The following is a 19,527-nucleotide window of genomic DNA, read 5'->3' as shown; positions in this document are numbered from 1 at the left end:
TTTTTTAAAGATCACAGTGTATTTAACTTCTTCCACAAATCCACCAACTCCAACCAGCTTCCCTGTTCATGCTGAAAAAAAACCTACATCTGTACTTTATTGTGAAGGAGGTGTTTTCACAGTTATAGGCTGTTATTTATTTATTAGTTTTGCATGTAGCAAAAAAAATTACATATGTCCCTGATCTGCCTTGTGACAGACTAGATTCTAACGGATTTCTTCTTTACAATCTTCCATAAATGTTACGGCGAATGGACTGAAGACGTGTTTTTTTTTTTTTAATCATACAGCCCACTCAAACGGCTTTTACACTATGGCAAAAATCACTCAGTGACACTAAAAGAAGCACACATATAGACACCAACATACAGGCAACATGCAGGCAACTTAGGGATATGTGCCTTGTCCAGGAGCACATTTACATGTGACAGGAGGAAGCTACAATCCAGCCAACGATTTTTCAGTTACAGGGCAACAACAATTCTTCCCATTGAGCCACTGGTTGCTCCTCTGATTCATTTTCTTCCTGCCTGGTCTTCATGTTTAGGCATAGTCTTAGACGGTTAACATGCCATACTCTTTAATCTGTGGACATGTTCAAAGCTTTGGGATATTGTTTTATACCCTAAACCCTGCTTTGAACATCTCTGGAAGGTAATCCCTCTCCAGACAACTGGTGGCACTGGATGTCATCGAATCAGCATAAAAACAAATGCACTCCACACTTCAGTTCAGTTATTTTTAATTCAGCTCAGTTTATTTAGATAGTGCCATATCACAACAAATATTTTTTTTCATGGCAGTATACCCCACACCACCACCACCCCCTAACAATCACACACAAACTGCAAAGTAAATAAAGTACTCTTCCATGAAAAAATGCCTTTTTGGAAATCGTCAGCTTATTGCTATGACCCATACCTTTAGAAAACGTTTCTTGCAGGTCAACATTAGTCTCTCATCGCATTCACAATATATTTTTTGATTACTTCAGAAAGTCCGGAGAGAACTAAAAATGCTTCTTGGCCTTCATTTCCCCTGCTCTTTCGTCTTTACTCTATAGACATTCTCCCAGATATCGCCCACCAACAACTGAAATTCTTGGCTTGAGAATCAATGTGACAGGCTTGTGGATGATCCCAGTGCTGAGCCTGGCACAGACAAACCAGTGGCAACCAGCCAGCGCTTTCTGTAACGCTACTTGGATCGATCCTGGGAAACCCCGTCGGGATCTGGCGGAATATGACAGCCATACAAATATTGCCTCCTTTCTTTATGGGAAGCGATGGATAAATGATCGAGTACAGTTACGATTTGCTACACAATGGTAGTATTGCTAGAATGGTCAAACCAGCTCCCAATTTGGCTAATATTTGGATAATTCCTCAAAACACTCTGTTTCAACCACTGCTTGCTGTCCCCCCACCTCAGTGCCTTTATTGTTTTGAGGGAGTTCAAAGGTTAAAGCTGTGATTATTTTGACACAGACAGTCTGAGGTGAGCCCACCAGGAGACCACAGGGAGGGCTTCTGTTTAAACAAGTTCCTCCCTCTGAGATGAGGTTACATGTCTCAAATCCAAATTACATTGGTCAACTGAAGACATACCTGGTGACTAATGATCTAGTTGGGGGTTAAGGGTAAGGGGTCAGCTAAAAGGAAATTGGAACATTAGCTTTGAAGATTATTGAGAAAGATATATTTCTGAGTTCTGCAGTGCCGCATAGATACATGCAATGTCATGCTGGATCCCTCGATGTAAGTAATCACAGACTGACACCTCACCTACTCTTTTTGGTAAAGATCTTTGAAAAGGCATGACTTGTTAAACGTAACCAAACACCATATTCTCCCCAATGCTTTCCAGTCAGTTTTTTGACCATACTACAGCACTGAGACCGCAGTGTTAAAGGATTTAAATCGGCTATTTCTAAAAATCCATCTTAAAGTTATGTCTTAGTCTTGCAGCATTATATACAATTGATCTTAACATACCGACTGAAAAAGCGGGCTGGTTTGTCTGAAAGTACTGGATTGGTTTATATGTAATTTAGCTACCAGTTTAAATGTCATTCTGCTATTCTAACCTCACAAAAGTGGGAGGTTAGAATAGCAGAGAGGCTAAAGAATGAGAGCATGCAACACACCTAGGTATTATGAACTCAGATTAAAATTTCAATAATCATGTAACAGCTACTTATAAAGCAGCCAACTATCACCTTAAAAAAACTTTACCTTAAAGAGCTTTCTGTCAAAACTGGACATAGAAAATGTATGGTTTAGATTAGATTAGATTATTGTAAAGGTGTCTTTACTGGTTTTATCAGGCAGCTGCAGCTCAAACCAAATGCTGCTGGCTAACCAACACTGGGTTAATGGATCCTATCACACAAATCTTAAAATCACTGCACTGGCTTCCTGCTTAAGGATTGACTTTAAAATCTTGGCAAAGGTCTATGAAATGATCAGCGGTCAGAAACAGTTCTACATTAACTCAGGTTTACAAACATAGTTTATTGAACCTTTACTGTAAAGGCCAAAGATTATTGTAGCAATAAGTTGGTGTATTTGTTTTAGCCATTTATATCTTAACATGTCTCTCTTTTAATGTGAGGCTTTAATTTTATTATTTTTCAAATCACCTGCTTGTTTTAAAAGAAGTTGTCTCCACCTCTGTTTCTTTATTTCACTGTAATGCAAATTGAATCACCTTGTGTATGAATGGCACTATGTAAATAAAGCTGCCTTGCCTGCCATGCCTTACCTTGCGGGGAAATTAAATCATGCTGAATCTGCAGATCTTTTGTATCTGAGAATAAAGAAATTGTGCTGACATTTACTACGACAGAATCCGACCAAATGACATTTATACCTAATAGATTTTTTAATAATTTAAACACGTTAATATGCATTTTGCAAGGCTAGACTTTAAGATGACCTACTTTGATATGATGACTCAATAAGCATTAGTAATTGCCTGCATTATGTGTCTCTGCTGAGCAGATGATGCTCTCCTGTCGTCCACAGGGGAACAACACGTTCGGATCAGAGTGGTGCCCAGACAAAAGCCTCAGCCTCAAGATCAATGATTACTTGGTTAGCTCAGATCCCTACCCAGCAGTCTCCTGAGGAGAGCAGTGTATCTGAGGCAGTGTCCACATGGGTTACCAATTCAACAGAAGGGGCGTGCCGTTTCTGGTTACAGCACCACATGTGTGGTCGTGTGCTAAATTACTCCCTTTACTTTATGGTGATCACACAATATATATATATATGTATATATATAAAGATGCAATAAACTGTTTAATTATGTGACAAACACTGGGACGCAATTAAAAATAAATGTGCATTAATCTGTATTTCCCTCTATACTGTACATCGTGAAATAAAAAGAGCTATAGAGATGCTAAGAGGAAGGTGGAAGCTTTTTTTTTGTGCAATCACAATAAGGACTATCCAGTAACAACACCATGACCTACATTTGTCTAAATCAAAGAAAACTAGAGGAACTGCCTCATTAAGCCTCAAGCCTGATTCTGAAAGGTTTCTCACTTTCACGATAATGATGTTCGAAAAAGAAAGACGTAAACCGATAACCCTTTTAGAGGTTTGACCTTATGGTAAATGACGAAACCATTCCATCACTTAACCTACTGTAATATGGCTCTTAAACCTAACCAGTGCTTTCTCTGCCGTTAGCTGTGATTTATGACCGCAGTCCATTAAGGAATTAACTAGGTTAGGGCCATATTATAAAGGTTTCTCCAACGTATAACTTGATTAGTTTGAAAATAATGTAAATTGAATGAACTGCGATTTAGTGTTGTGCTTATTTCTCCTATAATACACAATATGGGGAAATAAGACACAAATGGAAAACCGTATCCTCCCAAATCACTTAGATGTTTCTAATGTATCCCTGCTTATGGTTCAAATAACATATATAGTGGGATTCACCATCAGCAGCAGAACAATAATTATCAATCACGACAGTAGAAAGCCTTATCATGTTGTCTCACAGCTGCCTGTTGGTTTCTCTTAAGGGAGGTCTTGAAGTAGTAATCACTGGAGTGGTCCCTAATCAAACATGGCAGCTGTGCATTTGCCCATGAGACTCATAACATTAAAGGTGGATATATATAAAAGGGCAAGGTCAGGTGCTCTATTCTAACAGCACTGTAAAAAACGGAATTTCAGATCTTTAAAATAAAATATGTGCTTGCAGGTTTGTTGGCAAAATGAAACCTTCATTAAAGGAACAATACTTAATGACAAAACAAAACAGACAAACTGTTGAATCTTAAGCAAAAAAATAATAATCAAACGGAATTAAATGAAAATACTCACATTAGAATGATCCAGTCAAACACATGTACTAGTGGAAAATTTTATCTACAGATGACATTTTGAATGCGGCTTAAATGAACCTCTGAGTAAAGCCATTTGCTTAGTTTAACGGAGCAACATAGCCTGGAGCAGTCTCTCTCTCTGGGCCAGTCCTGGGGACATTTTGGCAGTTTTGGCGGTTAGAAACCCACGTGAATTACACTTACCCCAGAGCAGAGCAGAGCACAACAGTATGAGTCAAGGAATCCGGCTAGCCCTCAGTCCCCATTCAAAAGGGTGAGAAAGAAAAAAAAGAAAACGGCTTTGTTTGAGCATCCTTTGAACGGCCTCCGAGCTCCAACATCCCAAACTGAAGCTTCCTCAAACATGTACACATGCATGCTCCCACCAATACACAATCGGTCGGGTCCACTCATTAAACCACGCACACATGCAAACACTTTCTAAACACACACTCACACATGCCCCAATAACTCATGCTTTACCGTTGCCCACAGTCACAGACAAACAATGTCCTCTTCTCCCCTCTCCGTGCACCCCTCCCCTCCCCTCCCCTCCCTTCACTTCACTTCTCCTCCCACCAGCTCTGCTCCTCTCCCTTTTCTTCTTTGTTGTGGGAGCTGCGATAGAGGAATTCCTTCCCCGTTAAAGCCGGCGATGGGGATAGGGCACCCAGATGAAGACAATGTATTCCAACGGCTCAGCTGAACTCCCACAGGTCCCGGGCCAAAAGCAGCTTTTTACAAAGAGGTTAGATTGTACCCGTCGCCACAGTGGTTGCATTCTCACCCAGAGCTGCTGCTCAGGTTGCTCCTGTACCAGGCGGTTAGGCGGCAAAGTGCCCTCTTTACCTTGCTCGGGCTTTTTTTCCCCCCCTAAACTCCCCCACCACCACCTTCCCTTCCCATCCTACAAAGCCCCTCCTCTGTGTCTGACTAAGGCTCAGAATCTCCATGCTGCTTCAGCTTGAAAAATGGGGTTGGAGGGGGGCAAGAAAAAAAAAAAGAAAAAGAGTTTTCTAAGGACCCCCGCGCCGCCCTCAAAACATTCACATGTTAAGTGACAGCTGCTTCAACCCTTTCCCTCTCTGGATGGTGAGCGAGAGAAGTGCAGGCTACAAAAAAAAAAAAAAAAAAAAAAGGGGACCCACACCCACCCAGTGCACCCGGTCGTGAATTCATCCCCCTGCCGCCTTGTAGCCCCCATTCAGAGCCGCTTCAGCAGCCGGTCTCCACAGCAGCAACAAACGATGACTAATTACAGTAAAACATCTCAAATTACTTTTCAACTTACTTCCAGCCATCGCAAACGAAGCCTTTTTAAAGAAAAGGGCTGGAAGCTAGCACCAAAACGAGAGAATGAGACGATAATCAGTACTTTCTATGCAGTTGGCATAGCAGACCAAAGGAAGGACCCCCGTGGGGAAACTCTCTCGTGCCCAGTTAAAGAGTAACAATATTTGCCTTATAAATGTCATGCTCTAAGTAGATTGTACACAAACACTTAAACCACCTTGGCATGCCAGTTTGTTTTTCGAGTCTCTTTTCATTCTACTTTATCATAAATTTGTAGGAATCAATAGAAATCAATCTCTGTTGTTGCAGTGCTTAGTACCACAATATAAAGATGCACACAGACGACTTATCTTATCTTATTTATTCCTTCCTCTTTCTATCTCCAGTCAACCATTTAATTCACCCATTCACAGACTGTGTGCACTCAAACAATGGACACTTTTTTTCAGTCTGTGCAGAAAACACGCACTGGCATGCAGAAACTCAAATTGCTTTATATAAACTTCCACAAGTTGCATTTTCTATCTTACAGTTTTTGGGTTTTGTTCCCCAGCCAAGGCTACCAGACAAGACCTCACGTTTTTGCAACCCGCGCCTCCCTGATTTCACTCCTTTGTGCGTGTCTACGTAACTCCTTGTGTAATTCACAATCAATACCACTTGCTTTAATGTAAAGGGCCTGCTCGGTTACGTATGCTCAACCATGTGTTTCAGCCTGTCAATGCAAACATGTTTTGTTTTCAGCTAGAGTTGGCCGTAGAGCCCTGATTCAAGCGGTTTGGGTCATAGTATCACAACGCAGCTCTGCTGTATGAGAACAGAATCTCATACAGCATGCTACTGCTTCAACAAGAGTTAAACAATTCGCACCAGTGAACAAAGCAGCTGTACAACTTTCCTGAGAGGCTGATGCATTTTTTAGCAAGATAAAAATATGTACACTCCTGCTACCAGCTGGAAGGCTACAGTGAGAATTCTGTTCATTTGACCAAATAAGAATTAAGAATCGAGAATCAAGAACTAGATACTGCTAATGCCATCATTGTCAAGCAATACTTAGCAATTACATTGTGACTTTGAAAATGAAGGTGATTTAAGCCAGACAGTTACAAATTAAAGTGGCCTATCAGAGTGTCATAATAGAATAGGATTACTCTGGAGAGTCAAGTGATTTGACCTGTGAGAACTACGGTGTTCATAAAAGGGTGTTGTTTGCAGCATAGGTCCTAGATGCAATCTGATTTAGTGCTATGGTAAACAAAGTATATAGTTTGCCAACTTTATTATGTCAAAAACTAGTTCAACAATAATTAATGAGCTAATGAGTTTGTTTAATCACGTATACTTAAAATCGCATATTCAAAAGAAATGCCGTAGATTGCCCCTAACATTACCTGTAAAAGCAAGAGTCACTGACCTGGAATCCACTAAAAGAAAATATTAATATACTTTTTATATATATGATTCCATTGTTTTCTGTGGTCCCTTTTAATGTAAACAAATCTTCAAATTCAGTTTTTTTTTTTCAAGCCTAATCTCAACCACTTTTTTACCTCACACGTTCCAAGCAGGAACAGTAAAAGTGGTGTTGAGCCCTTTGATAGTTAAAATGTATTTTCATGTTATTCAAATTATTAGTAAAACTGTCCTAAAAGCGGCACCACCAAAGCATAATACTTCCACCACCGTGTTTCACTGTAAGACTGGTCTCTTCATGGTGATGCCCGGTGTCTATGTGTTGAATTTCTTGGTTTTAATTATTCTTGCTCTGCTTAATATTTTATTTATTTTTAAAGCCGTCTCGTTACTTTCAATGAAATACACTTAGCTCTTTGGTGTAACAGGACGAGATGTGAACAACGAGATGTGAACAGGTTCAAGTGGTGTAAAGATGTTTGCAATGTGCATCAGTGAAAACATTTAGCTAAAAAGCTCAGATGAGCTCTGGAAGATGATGGCACTCACTCAGAGGAGTTTCTTTGGGTGTGGGGGCTCATGTCTGCAGCCATTTAGTGGGAAATTTAGGCCAACGTTCCCCGTTTACTCATTCTTTATCTGAGGGAAGCTGGCATTGGTGAAGCAGTACTTTGCCAGGAAAACGTTGCTGTAAAACCAAGACACATGGTCTCTGTTTTAGGCATCCTTTAGGCCCCTCTGCTCCAACCGAATTTGTTGCAAAAAAAAAAATCTGTTCTCAACTTTTCACAGTAGATGCATAGAAAAAAACTAAAGAGATGTCAGAAATATGGGTGAAATGTGTCTGATATGCTGGTGGAGGTTAAGACTGGTACTTCATTAAATAATTACATTTTCTCTTGAACAGGCTTTGGAAAGTCACACGGTGTTGGGACACACACGCGTCTGTGTGCTGAAAGTAAGCTTCCCAATTCATTTGATTCCAAATTAGTGTCCACTGGGAAACAAAAATCTGATCACAGATCACGTGTACCAACGGCTGGAGGGAAAAGATTAATTTTACGGCCTTGCTTCCCCCTCCCCTGCTATCTTGCGCTCTGTGCTACCTTCAGATTAAATAAGACCTCAGCGACTCCTCCACAGAACATGGTAATTAGCCCTCTTCAGGAGTAATGAAAGAAGAGGGGGTTCCCTTTTTAGGGTCAAATCAGAGGCACCATTCAGCAAGCACACTGTCATTTATCACCGAGAGAGGTTGCCTCCCTGAAGAGTGAATGAAAGGCTGATGGGCTTCCCCACTGGGTTCCTCTGGGCCTTCTTTGCTGCCCGGATACTGGAAATTACAGTCGTCGACGAAAGGAGGGTTTAGCTAGGCGAGGATAGAGAAGTTTAATATAAATCATCAGCTCTGCAATATATTCAACTCATCCAAAACAAAAAAAAGGACTTAAAGCCACAAGTCTTTTGTTTTTCTACCAAGAACAACCAGACATGGGCAATAAAAAGTAGGCCCCATCCATTATAGCTAAAAAAAAAAAAAAAATGGGTGAGAATTTAATCCCATCCTGAGTCAGAAAAAACTAAATTTACTTTCCTGTCACCAGAATACAATTGGTCACTCATTTGTCTGGTTGATTCACAGCAGTAAAAACAAAGCCCTGCTCCATAAAGGTTTGACACCGTGTCAGAGAGCAGCAATAGTGTTTGTTAGCTGTCAAAGACAGAAACGACAGGATAAAAGGATGCGATTTCTCACCCCTCACCCAGGATGTGTTTGTAAGTTGTGTTTACAAGGCTCATTCAGGATGCAGCATCAGCCATAGGCTCGGTGTGTAAAACACAAAGGGTCTCTATGCTGAACCTCATCAGCAGGGCGAGCAGGTAGACAGAGAATGAAATGAACTTGTCGTGGAAATTCATTTTTACTTGTCGACAATATCATTCTACCACACCGTAAAAAGAAAGGAGATGCAGTCGCCTCCGCACGCGATGCATTGCAAGAGCGTTAGGACCACTGAAAACATTCAACATTCAAAATGCCAATGGATTTCCTGTGACAAACCAACACAAAGTACTAAGTAATTGTCCAGTGACAAAATGGGGATTTCAAAACAGCTGACAAAAATCGATCTGAAAAGTGTGGCATGCCTTTGTCTTCACTCCTCTCATTGAATACTTTGAACAACAAGTTTTGGTCCTTTGGGTTTTCCCTCTATTGGTTTTGTACACCAAAGACTTTTGGCCATTGTTCTTTGTAAAGTAGCTGAAGTTCAGTTGGACTGGATGTAAAGCATCCATGAACTACAATTGTCAAGTCTTTCCATACACTCAATTGCGTTCATGTCTAGGCTTTGACTAGACCATTCTAAGACATATATGATTTGATCTAAATCATTCCATTTTAACTGTGGCTGTAAGTTTAGTGAAGTTTTCCTGCTTGCATTTCCCTGCTGAACAAACCATCCCTACAGAGAATGATGCTGCCACCACCATGTTTCACTTCGCATAAAACTCCTTTTCTTCCTTTCAACAAAGTTTTTTCTTGCTAGTCTTCCATGGAGGTCAGATTTGTAAAACTAATGGTTGCTCCACCAACAGATTCTCTCAGCTGGGCTGCTTCACCCAGAGTTGCGACGGGCCTCACAGCTGTTCTCCTTGCCTGATCAAGGCTGTTTAGATGAACAGCCTTGTATTGGTAGGTGTGCAGGTGTGCCATACTCTGATTTTTTTAGATGATGCATTGAACAGTGCTCGATGAGAAGTTCAAAGCGTGGAGTACTGTTTTATTACCTAACCCTGATTTAAACTTCCCCACAAATCTATCCATGATCTTCCTGCTGTTTGTATTTGTGTAAAATAAATGAAAACCGTGACACATTTTCATTTGACTTCACAATTATCCTCTATTTTGCATCAGTCTGTGAGAGAAAATCACACATAAATACAGTAAAGCATGTTTCGTAATGTAAAAAATATGCAAAAAGTTTGAAGAGGAATATATGTGTTTGCAAGGTGGTGTAACACGTTACATATGAATGCATATTTGAGGCATCATTTTGAACCAGAGCTTTCCAGTTTATTTTAGGTATCCGCTATCTCTGCTCTGTGAGGAAACCTCAAACTATAACAATCCTTCAAAATAGTTATTATGCTAAATGACGGTTTTAATCACACCCAATATTTACCTCTATATCGCTCTAGAAAGGTAGTTTTGTGGTATTGGTAAGATTTATGTTTTTACAGCTATTAGAATGATCAGTTGAGATCTCTACACCATCTGCACATCTGAATTTAACATCCTTGACGGGTTAGAGACTTTCTGACCTTGTTGAAGTTTGGTAAGTAGTCAGCTAAGAAGTTGTGAAAGATTTTAGGGGCTTGTCTTGTTGTGTTTTAACATATTGCAGTTCTGATTTCACATTTATCTCCCAGTTTGTGTGAAGACAGTGGAACATGTGCCAGTGCCGCCTCGTCTGAGGAAGCAGGTGTGCGATTCTCCTGTGTATTGCAGCAGGGTCTGTGGATTGGGGGGCTGCCGAGGGATGTCGTCATTCATGCAAACTAACGAGTCCCTCTGGCTCAGACTGCGACCAGCAGTGCAGCAGACTCATTGCATTACCATGACAAAGGTCTGTGGTTGGATGCAGCACGATAAAGGCATGGTACAGATAAAAAGACACCCCTTTATTTCACACAGTCTCACAGTGGGTCTGACCAAAACTCTCCGCAACATTTGTATATTGCAACACCACGTACCGTTGCGTTTTCGATCAGTTTCCAAGGAAATTAAGACAACCGCGAAGAAGATTCTATATTGAAAAGGATTTTTGAATAATAAAAAAAACACTTCCTGAGACAGCTTCCTGTAGTTTAAGAGGTCACAAGAGTTTAATACTAATGTTACTAAAGTCGAATTCGCAATTATTCCCTCCAAATAAACCCATCTGCACTGTAGAAAAATCTAACAAGTAACAGAATTTTTCCCACAGTAACAAAAAAGAAAACAAATGCTCATGTTTCACAGAGAAAGTCGTCAATCACTGTCTTCATTATAAGTTTAATGGACGCAGACATCAGTTTATGCACACCACATCAAACCAAATAAAAATTAGTTTTAACGTGAAGCTGAGTTTTTATTTTTATTTTGGTCATAATAAAGCCTAAAATCCTAAAATATATCATCACTGTATGATTCCAGTCTACAAATGAGTTTTGTTACACTGCACTACAAAGACATTTGTCCAGTCAACAGACTCCAACCTGGGCTATGCATCTTTTCAGCTCCTCCAGAGTTGCCATGGATTTCAGATGAATGCTCTCCGTATCAAGTTGGTCAATTTAGGTTGACGGCCACGTCTTGGCAGGTTTGCAGCTATGCCATCCATTTTCAGATGATGGACTGAGGACACTTGCATAACATAAGTAAAGGCCCAGTTCCACCCGCTTGTCTGCTCACTTTCAAGTGTTTAAGGAGCAGTTTTTTTTTTTCAGGGCCAGCCTAGGTTCCTCCAAGCCTGCTGAGGAGTAGGGCCAAAACGAGCTGACTCGATTGGAGTTTTAAGTGAACCTCTTTTCAGTGACTGGCCAAGAGGCATGGAGAAATGGGAAGGAAGTCCAGAATAACTGAAGATCGATTAATATTAAGGACCACAATGCAAAGAGTGGGTCAACAGAAATATAATTTTATTATTTTCAAACTGTGAACCATGACTGAGGGAAAGAAGGAAAAGAAAAAGGACACTTCAGCTTCCTGTACACAGACGCGCTGTTTCAGATGCATGATTTTATCGAGGATTTCTCTTGTTTTACACTGAAAGATATTAAGTTTTGTCTCTGAAGTGTCCATCTGTACACTGCATGCAGTACAAGGCAGCGGCTGTGTGCCGGCCTGTCTTTCTGTAGTAAGACTCAGGGCACCCGGGGGAGCAGTGGGATGCTTTCGCAGAGTTGCCCTGCTGAAAGGAGCTCAAGCTCGATCAAAGGCTGTACCTCCCCTAGCAATACGTCGTCGTTAGATATGTTTGGTCACATGCAAGAAGGTGTGAATTGGTTTGAAACTGCATCAGGCTCAATGCTGAATTATATGTTTTTGAAAGCTGAAATCAGAGGCCTCCTCATATGTTTAGAGTTGTTGTTTTTTTCTCATGTAAATGGCTTCCTTCACTCTAAGCCTATATCTTCTCTGTCAAGAACATTTACAGTTTAGCCCCTCAAAAGAGTGTCCCTTACCCTTGAGGTGTAAGTGCACACCTCCAGGTGACACCGTCCTGACGGTGGATATTGGCTGAGCTGCTGCTGCTGCTGGCAACCTCGTCTTCTCCCATGGATGATGTTGGCTCAGGGTTACTCTGCTTGGCTGTGTCTCTCTCCTGGATGAAGCCGCTTCAGGAACTACTTTTGCAACCAACCGTTAACTTTTCTATTACACAGAAGTACTCCTTCAGTAAAGTACCCCAGGGCTGCTGTGCTCTTTTTGTGTCTGCTCTCTGCTCATAAAGTCTGTCTTGGCAAAAGGCCGTTCATACTGAGCCTGGTTCTGGTGGAGGTTTCTTCTTCTTAAAGGGGAGCAAACCTCTCCCCTATTGCTACATTTGTGCTCGGTATGAAGGACTGCTGCTAAGTGAGAAACACAATGCTGGCATCAATGATTCGATGCAATCTGCTGGGTTTTCTTAGATGGAAACATTTTAACCAATCTGTCTGTATGATTTGATTGAATTGCCTCTGATATCCACAGGTTGCTGTCCTCACTGGTGAACCTGATGTGATTGTCCACAGTTAACATGTCTGGTGAACGTTTCTACTTCCTTGGTATCCACTTGAAGGAGTTAAACGGTTTCCTTTCCACTTCCTCCATATAGAGATTGGCCATCGGTGATGCTTCTGTCTACAAAAATTGCCGTCATACTTGAAGGAATGGTGGACAGGCAGAGGTTGATCCTGTTTTTGAGGTCTACATCTTGATGAAGTCATTTTGTGGATTTTATCCCCTCCATTCAATCTGGGTAAGCAGGTGAAAAGGGAAGTGACATGCAAAGATACCAGCATTCTATGTAGTGCTAAAATACAAGCAGGTATTGTTAAGTATTGTTAAGTATTGTTAAGTTTATGCTGTTGATGTTAGGCCTGAGTTGTTTTCCTTCTTTGTGTATTTTGGTAAGCCCATAAAACCAGTAGATTTGATACAATAATGTAATTTCTGCAACCTTCTCACTGAAATGTTTTGAGTTTTAAATCTATTTCCAGTAACTACAGCTATATCGTCGCACCATCAAATACGGTGTTGTCATTGTCTGAGGTGTTTACCCATTCCAACAACATAATGACCGCAGCCAGCTGTGACAAGTCTCTGCAAACACCGGTCATAAATAATTGTGACCTGACTGTGTTTGCGTCCAATAAATACCTACATAGTCAGATCTGAGCAGTTTCACTGAAAAGATCCTGCCTTTTTTGTACCCTCTCGCTCCTTTCTCTCATCTGCGTCTGATGTCCTTTCAGTGTGCTCGATCATGTGTGCAGAGGGCCTCCAGTGCCAGGCACTTCTCTAGCCTGGCTGTCCGGGCCAGGCACAATGGAGCCTGATTCCTCAGTCCCTTTCCCCCCTGTGGCCCAAAGAAGTCTCCCTGCAGGAGTGGAGGAGGACCACCATGGAACTCTCCTGAGTGTTACAGAAACCTCCACGTCCTCTGTTTCAGCAGACAGATAACATGTTCTCACTGAGGCCAGCTCTGCTCAAGGTCAATGGCTTAGCTTCCTAGTGTCATTTTACTCTTATGCTTTCCTTTATTGTCCCACAGTTGGGAAATTCAGGAATGGCAGTACTGATATGTCAAAACCAGTGTTTGTGATCCTGTCAGATGGCAACACAGTAATTTGCTTTTGGTATTATCAACACACAGATCCTTAGGTGGAACACCGTTGATAAATCAATAGCTGTAAAAAAGTTTCTTTACTTTTTACAAGTTCTTTCAGGTTTTTGAGCTAAATTAGAAGACAGTACACTGCAAGCCAAAAGCAGGGCAGAAGTTAATCATAAATACACATAAGAATGGTTTCTCATTTACCAACTCTAATGTATTATCAGTTTGAAATGCTCCCCAGCGGGAGAATAAAGCATATAAATGTATCTTGTAGAGCTGTGAGACTAATATAAACAGGGAGGTCAGCAAAAATATAAATCGGCATGGTGTTTTTGTGGTGGAAAACCTAAATATGTTGAAAATATGAAACAAAAAAATAATCAGCTGTTGGAGGGTTTCTAAAAGTGGATAAGGGATTTTGATAACCTTTAAAAAAGGGCCCATTTTTTCACCATTGTAAAACAGAAAATAAATGCAGCAAGCACTTCAGATCATCGATTTCAGATCATCCATCCCAAACAGGGATGATCTCCATAGACGAAAACACGTAAAGAGGACAGCTTCCCTGTTGGGAATTCTTTATGCCCCCAGACTTTTAGACAATTGGGATTTAGGATTTAAGGGAAGGTACAACCCTAGGCTAAGGGGTGAGGACATAGTCTATGCCAAGGCAGGGATATTTAGCTCGAGCAGGGAGTAAACTGTAACATATGCTGCTGGTGAACCCAAAGTTCAGCCAAACACAGAGTTATGTTAAAAATAGTTTATTGAAAATGTTCTATGCTGACAGAGCAGGAGTTGCTGGCAGAACCAGACTGAGTATACAAGAACTGAAAGTAGCACAGCAGCAGAGACCTGCGAGGTGATGAGACGATCAGGCAGTGAGTGGGTGAGTGAGGCAGGTACATGAAGGCGAGGGAACAGGTGAGCAGAGTAAGCACTGATTGGTGGCAGCAGGTGGAAACGGTCTGGGCAGATGACTGAGCTAATTGGAAGGTTTTTGTGGCTGAGAGGTGACAGAACTGATTATTGACAAGTCTGGAAAAGTCCAAAACAAAGCAACAAAAAACCCAAATCATGTAATAAATAGACTGACTATGAGGGGACTGCAGCAGTTGTTTGTGTGTATTATGCTTATCATGTAAGAAAAGGTTTGTTTTACAGCAGTTGGTACTTTTTATGTGTCCTCTGACAGTTTAAGGACAGAGCAATATGCATAGTAGAAAACTCAGTGCAGACAGTGAGACTGAGCAATGAGACTGTCCTCAAAATATTTTCTTTTACCGCTACATTAAGGTAGAGTGATTACACCTTCACGAGTAAACCACAGACTCAATGTGTGTAAAAAAACGGAGACTTCTGCAACCTCTCCATGACTTGCTAAATGTAATTTAGGCTGTTCTGATGACAGTTGTTAAGTGGAGTCTCCTGGATACATCGGTACAACAGAAGAACAATACTGATCCCAATCAGAATATAAATTACATATACCTACATGTTGGCAGGACCTTAGAGTTAATTTTTTTTGTTACAAGCAGTCGTTCACCACTGTGGTGAATTATAGGACGACTGATCTGTGAACAGAGCACGTTTAAATCGCTCTATATGCCAGTTTGTTAGATATGGAATCTACTTCCTCCTTAGTTAATAGCTGACCAGATACATTTTTGCTTTATGAACTGAAATTCGAACAAGAGAATTTTTTGATGCCCAAGTTTGGCATTGTGTCGTCACTTTTCAGTAACTTTTGGCTGCATCTCAGCTGCCTTTTACATATTTCTTAGCTTGTGGACATTATACAGAATCTACCCATCATGAGCTACAAACAGAAACACAACGAAAATAGAAAACTAGAAAACATGTGAATATGTCCCTTTCATGAAACAGGATGTGTATGCAGAGAAACACGGCAGGACTTCCAAGGGCACATAAATGGCAATTAAATATACTAATGATCAACCTACACTTTCAGGTATGACATAAAAAATAAGTATGTGATGAAAGAGAAAGAGAAGGAAACAACCACAGTCACCGTAGACTTAACTGACCCTGGGGTCTAGAGTAGGCAGCATCTTCTCCATGCTGCTGAGCCATTGCCTTACTGCTCTGATCTGACCCCTGAACTCACACTGCCATTGGCTCAAATCCTCTGCTTCCCTCCTGAAACAGGAAACACAGAGTAAACAAAGGAATAACCGTTTCAATGTTTCGAAAATGTGATTTTTTTCAAAGGGTCATAAATCATCACAAATGTATTTATTTTGAAAATCAATATCTTAATTGACCCCTGTTTTAGACAGCAGAGTCTAAGTTCCCTGTATTTGCTTAAACATGATACACGTATGTGTCCTGTTTGCTTTATAAATTGTGAATTTGAAGAAACGTGGCCTCCTCTCTACTTTATGGCTCTTGCAGTGTCTCTGGCAAATGCTGACATAATCTACAAAACAGATCCAATCAGCAGTCATCAGAGGCTGCGGGTTCTGTTGAATCTCTCTGTGGGTGGCCACTTATAGTGAGCAGCTATACACTCTGGTGGAGAATTGCCAGGTGTGTCTCATGAAGCTAAATGGTTCTTCCGTTTTTTTCTGAACTTAAGTGACCTTTTAACTGTATCGAGCAGAGAGGATGACAAGATGGTATCTTGGAAGAGCATACCGGGTATTTGGATCCTGTGATGTTGTTGATCCAGTCAAAGCAATTCCCTCATCCTGAAACAAACAATGGGAAAGTACAGTTCCCTGTAAAGGTGTTACCACAAACCTATTTTTTTTTTTATTGGAATTGTATGTTATGGACAGGCAAAAAGCAGGGCATAGTGGTGAATTGGAAGAAAACCGATGGATCCTGAAACGGGCCCTGCATTTCTGTTCACCCTCACCCCTCCACCATTGCCCAGTTAATACTTTATAAAACCACTTTTTATTGCATTCACGCCAATAAGTCTTTGTATTCTGTCTCTACCAGTATAAAACATCCAAACGCTGCAATTTTTGAACTACTTCTCTTCGCACCTGAGCTGTGGCTCTCAGTAGCTCCTCCAGAGTCACTGTGGGCCTCTTGTCTTCTCTAATGCTCTCCTTTCTCAGCCTGTCAGCTTAGCTAGGCATAGAGATCCAAAGGTTTCAGGCGCAACTACACTGACTCCCAATATGCATGGAGGGGGACAAAGTTCTGGTGAGGTGAAGACTCCAGCAACAATCGATTTACCGCGATGAAGGCTGGAAGTTGAGACGTGTCGGTGATATAATTGTTTACTAGTATTTCGAGTGTTGCTGGAGTCTTCAGCTGACCAGTTTAGGAGGTCAGCCATGTCTTGGTAGATTAGCAACTGTGCCATATCATTATTCGTGTTTGTTGACTAATTCTCTTTATTAAACCTCTGAGGCCTTCTCAGAACATCTACGTTTTTACAGAGATTATATTACACACAGGTTGACTCTATTAACTATATATGGTGACTTCTGAAGGCAACAGTATGCATTAGGTTTTATCTCAGTGTGTGAGAACCGGTGGCTAAAACTAATGCACCCCACACTTTTGAGATTTATATAAAACAAGACATTTAAACTATGCTTCTTTTTAGCCCCGTTATGATCTGGTGACCTGTCCAGGGTATGCTGACGTGGGTGGTGATATGCTTGCTCTCTTACCTCCCTGGTAGCTGTAGGGAGGGAAATGGCAGCATCAGAGTTGTCAAGGGAGCTGAGAGAAGAATTCAGTGAGGTAAATTCTCCGTTGCTTCTGGCGACAGGCTCCTCCATCAAACTAGGAGGCTGATGTTGGCAAAGAGACCACAATTTGTTTGCATCCAAGACACTTAGTTTACGTGCATTTTGTAAACCCTGATTATTTCTTCAGGGGAATGGCCACTATACATTCATTGACTAAAATTGGGAATTTACCTCAAATGTAAAAAGTACACCATTTTAAAACCGTCTGAATATTATCATTAAAAATGCAGGTAGTCGTTTGTGAGCTCATGTTCATATCAACAGTACAGTAAGGATCAGGTTAGATCCATTACACCTAATTAGGCTGCTAGCCTTAAAATGAGTATTTGAGTCAGACTAACAATGCCCCCATGTGGTCATCTGCGGCCTTCCAGTTTAACTGGCATGTCATTGGCAAGCTCCCAAGCTAAACTGCAATTATATCAATAAAACGCTTCTGCTACAGTTTATTGAGGTGTAACCCTTAATTATCAGTCCCATAACTTAACATTCAGGTTTTTTCTAAGGCTGTACTTTACAAGTCATCTGAATGTCCTTTAACCTGTGGAGAGATACAATAGTATTTCAATCCAAAAATATCAAAGCCACTCTTTGGATTGTTACTAAATAAATCAATTCTCAGAACACCTTTAAGAAGAGAGAAGCTATCCTGTGACTTGTATATCACTGTGGTCATTATAAATCCTATAATTCCATCACTTTTAGAGGGATTTTATCAGTTCTGGTCATGTGCTGACCCTCTCTTTACCCATTTAACACTTGCACACATGCAGTGTTTCTGGTTTTAAGCTGGAGACATATATTGTCTTCATCTCCACCTTCAATGGACATTTTTCAGCACATTATTGACTGATTAGTCATCTTCCAGTTAATACCATCACCTAGAAGCAGCACAACGTATTGCATCATCCACGTTTGATTGCTTTTTACATCCTGCATTGTCGGTTTAACAATGTCTTAAACTGACTGCATGCCAGGAAACAGTTATGTGACATTTACATTGTGAAGTTTTTAAATGTTAAGTGCTCCTTGTATACAAAGTAGATGTTTGCATTTTCATCTATTAAGCAATTATCAGCTTGCAGAGGAAGGTGTTCTAGAAACAGATGCAACAAAAGCAAACGTGATTATTTTTTCCCCAAGTTGCTCTGCAAAACAGATCAGATTTATCTGTCTCATTTAGCCATTTGCTCTGGCAGTTGTGTTTGATGAGGCCTCTGAAATAATGACAGAGCTTAATTTAGGGTTACAAGTTACATTCTAAAACTGAAAATTACTGCATGGAATCTGAACCTATTTTGAGCATAACAAAAGCAGAAATTACTACTTCTACAACATTTCACTAGGACTTTGTCAACAGAGTTAACTGACTGAAGATTTAATTAGCTGTGTTTAGAATTTGATTTGTAGACCTTCCAATCATTGCTGTGTGACTTGATGTGCTCTTGAAGCCATTAGGCTAGCCGGGGGCCTAAAGCAGATGCATACTCTGTTTATGTCTCAGGCTGACTCTGCATTGAGACAAATCATACAAGCATGAGGAAAGAGCTGATTCACAGGTCCACAACGGAGAAATAGGGGTTTCAAAATATAAATCGTTCATTTATCATGTAAATTTGATGTAGGGAAGTCTTGGAAATCTGAGCATTGTTTGTTCCTTTGGAGCTGGTTTATTCTGTTTTTGTTTTTCATAAATGCAGCAGGGTTCTTTTTGTTTCCTGATTTGTAGCTCTCGTTTGGACAAAACTACCAGCTCTGCGATGCATTGAACCAACAAGGCTTATTGGAAAGATGTGTATATATAGTGCAGGTTTCACAGTTTGATAGCTGAGAGGAAAAAGCTATCAAGTGATATCACATGCTAAAAACATCA

The 19,527-nt window shown here is 40.7% G+C and overlaps 1 protein-coding gene across 1 annotated transcript in view; it reads right to left on the bottom strand.

Annotated features, from left to right (window-relative positions):
- LOC110369162 (dystonin-like) overlaps positions 1 to 19,527 on the bottom strand; it is a 24,078-nt gene extending 4,551 nt beyond the window's left edge. Inside the window, exons 1-3 of the mRNA XM_036127516.1 lie at positions 17,574 to 19,527; positions 16,579 to 16,631; positions 15,969 to 16,080 (exon numbers count right to left, since the gene is read on the bottom strand). Of these exons, the coding sequence (XP_035983409.1) occupies positions 15,969 to 16,080; positions 16,579 to 16,631; positions 17,574 to 17,684 (276 nt within the window). The 5' untranslated portion in view covers positions 17,685 to 19,527. The remainder of the gene's footprint in view (positions 1 to 15,968; positions 16,081 to 16,578; positions 16,632 to 17,573) is intronic.

Source organism: Fundulus heteroclitus, chromosome 3, assembly GCF_011125445.2.
Source record: "Fundulus heteroclitus isolate FHET01 chromosome 3, MU-UCD_Fhet_4.1, whole genome shotgun sequence".
Lineage (NCBI taxonomy): Eukaryota > Metazoa > Chordata > Actinopteri > Cyprinodontiformes > Fundulidae > Fundulus > Fundulus heteroclitus.
The sequence above is the reverse complement of the archived record's forward strand: the minus strand, read 5'-3'. Positions and strand labels throughout refer to the sequence as shown.